This window comes from Amphiura filiformis, chromosome 4 (assembly GCF_039555335.1).
Source record: "Amphiura filiformis chromosome 4, Afil_fr2py, whole genome shotgun sequence".
Lineage (NCBI taxonomy): Eukaryota > Metazoa > Echinodermata > Ophiuroidea > Amphilepidida > Amphiuridae > Amphiura > Amphiura filiformis.
In genome coordinates, this window is record NC_092631.1 from 3,319,564 (window position 1) to 3,321,512 (window position 1,949).

General features: G+C 38.6%; 1 protein-coding gene across 1 annotated transcript; it reads right to left on the reverse strand.

The window, feature by feature from the left end:
• Nucleotides 1–1,149: 1,149 nt before the first annotated feature.
• On the reverse strand, nucleotides 1,150–1,572 carry LOC140149628 (craniofacial development protein 2-like). Its single transcript, XM_072171707.1, has one exon. It carries the CDS (start codon nucleotides 1,570–1,572, stop codon nucleotides 1,150–1,152), a length of 423 nt encoding a protein of 140 aa, XP_072027808.1.
• Between the last annotated feature and the right edge of the window lie 377 nt (nucleotides 1,573–1,949).

Sequence of the window (1,949 nt, forward strand, 5' to 3'; positions counted from 1 at the left end):
AAAACTGAAATTCACGAGCTTCAAATTTTCAGTAACTAACAAAAGGCTAGAATAAAAGATTGGTCACACCTAGGAGACTACCACTTCAGAATAACAATGACTTACAAAAACTATTACGGATACGGAAACAGAAACTGAAAAGATAAAACGACGGCAAGGCATTCTCATAGTCTATATATCCAATGCATAGCTTCAAATTATATTCATTTGCCTTCTCAATAAGTTGGTTGATGGCATGCAGATGGTCTACTGTTGAATATCCACTTCTGAAGCCTGCCTGTTCTCTTGGTTGGTTTTCATCAAGCACTCCTTTAATTCTGTTCTGTATTATCCTTGTGAAAATTTTGTAAACATGTGATAACAGGCTGATAGGTCTGTAGTTTTTAATGTTTGTTTTTTCACCTTTCTTGTAAAGGAGAATCACTTTTGCCTCTTTCCAGCAAACTGGTATCCTTTTTCATCCAATATTTGGTTATAGAGTCCAACTAAATGTTGAGTAATCCCCTCTCCTCCAATCTTGATTATATCACTAGTAATGTCATCTGTTCCTGGTGCTTTGCTGTCTTTCATCTCCTAATACAGCCATTTCCACTTCTTTTTGTGTTATACTTGGGATGGCTGATATGTCTGGTGATATTGTATTTGGTTTTGCCTCATTTGATTTGGAGCTATACAGGTCTTGATAAAAGTCTGCGCATATATTAAGTATCTCTTGTCTGTCATTTGTTAAGACACCGTCTTTTTGTCTCATTTGGTGCATTCTTGATTTCTTCCGTTTCAGCTTTGCAATATGCTGAGGTCCTCTTCCACTTTTGAGAATGATTTCTATTTGTTCTTTTCTCTTCTTTCTGCTCCTCTGTCTACGTTTTTTCCTCACAGTTTTGACGAGCTCCCTGTATTCGCTCTTTTCAGGTATTGATTTGTCGATAATTTCTCTTAATTCTTTCCTCCTTCTGTCCAGGGCCTCAATCTCTTTGTCCTCCTCAGTTGTTTGCTTCATCCTCCTCTTCTCTTGTGGAGCTACTTCTGCTGCCACTTCCATCACAGTGCTGGATATAGTTTGGTATTTTTGGTCTAAATCCAACTCTTCAATGTCTAGTCCCTCAAAGCGATTTTTCAATTCCAACTGGAATTCTGACCTCTTCTCTCTTAGTCGATGTTAATCTTGCTTTTCTTTTCATTTCTGATAAATTTAAGCCTGGCTAGTCTTTTGCTGATTTGAAATTTAGCCCTTACCATTCTGTGAACACTTCCTATATCTACCTTTGTGATAACTCCACAGTCCTGGATAATTCCCTTTTGGCTACTGAGAATAAAGTCTATTTGGTTTCTGGTGTGTCCATCGGGGCTTTCCCATGTCCAATAGCGGTTTTTATTTTTCTTGAAGAATGTGTTGCCTATAACCAGTTTATGCTGTGCTGCACATTCCAGTAGCATTTCACCTCTTTTATTTCTCTGTCCATAACCAAATTTTCCCATGATGGCCTCTTCATCTGGTTGGCATTCTCCTACTTTGGCATTAAAATCGCCCATTACAATGGTATACTTTCCTTTGTTGGCTTCTATTGCCATACTCACATCTTCATAGAATATTTCTACTATCTCATCATCGTACTCGCTAGTGGGCGCATACACTTGGATGATGCTTATTAGGTCTTTCCTGTCAAGTGAAGGTTCAGTGCAGCTACTCTGTTGGAGTAGCTTTTTATTTCTGTGACATAATCGGAAAGTTTTGGATGTACAAGAAATCCAATTCCTTTTGCTTCTGTCGAATTCACACGCGGTACGGACATGCTTAAATGTGCACATTTGCCTGCTCACTGCGTTGCGTTATGGCAAAAGTGCCCTTAAAAGCGCTAAATTAGGGCAAATTTGGGTGATTTTTGTTGAAAATTGGTATACTGATGGGTAGCAAAAACAGCAAAATGCAGGTATAGGCCTAGAGCCAA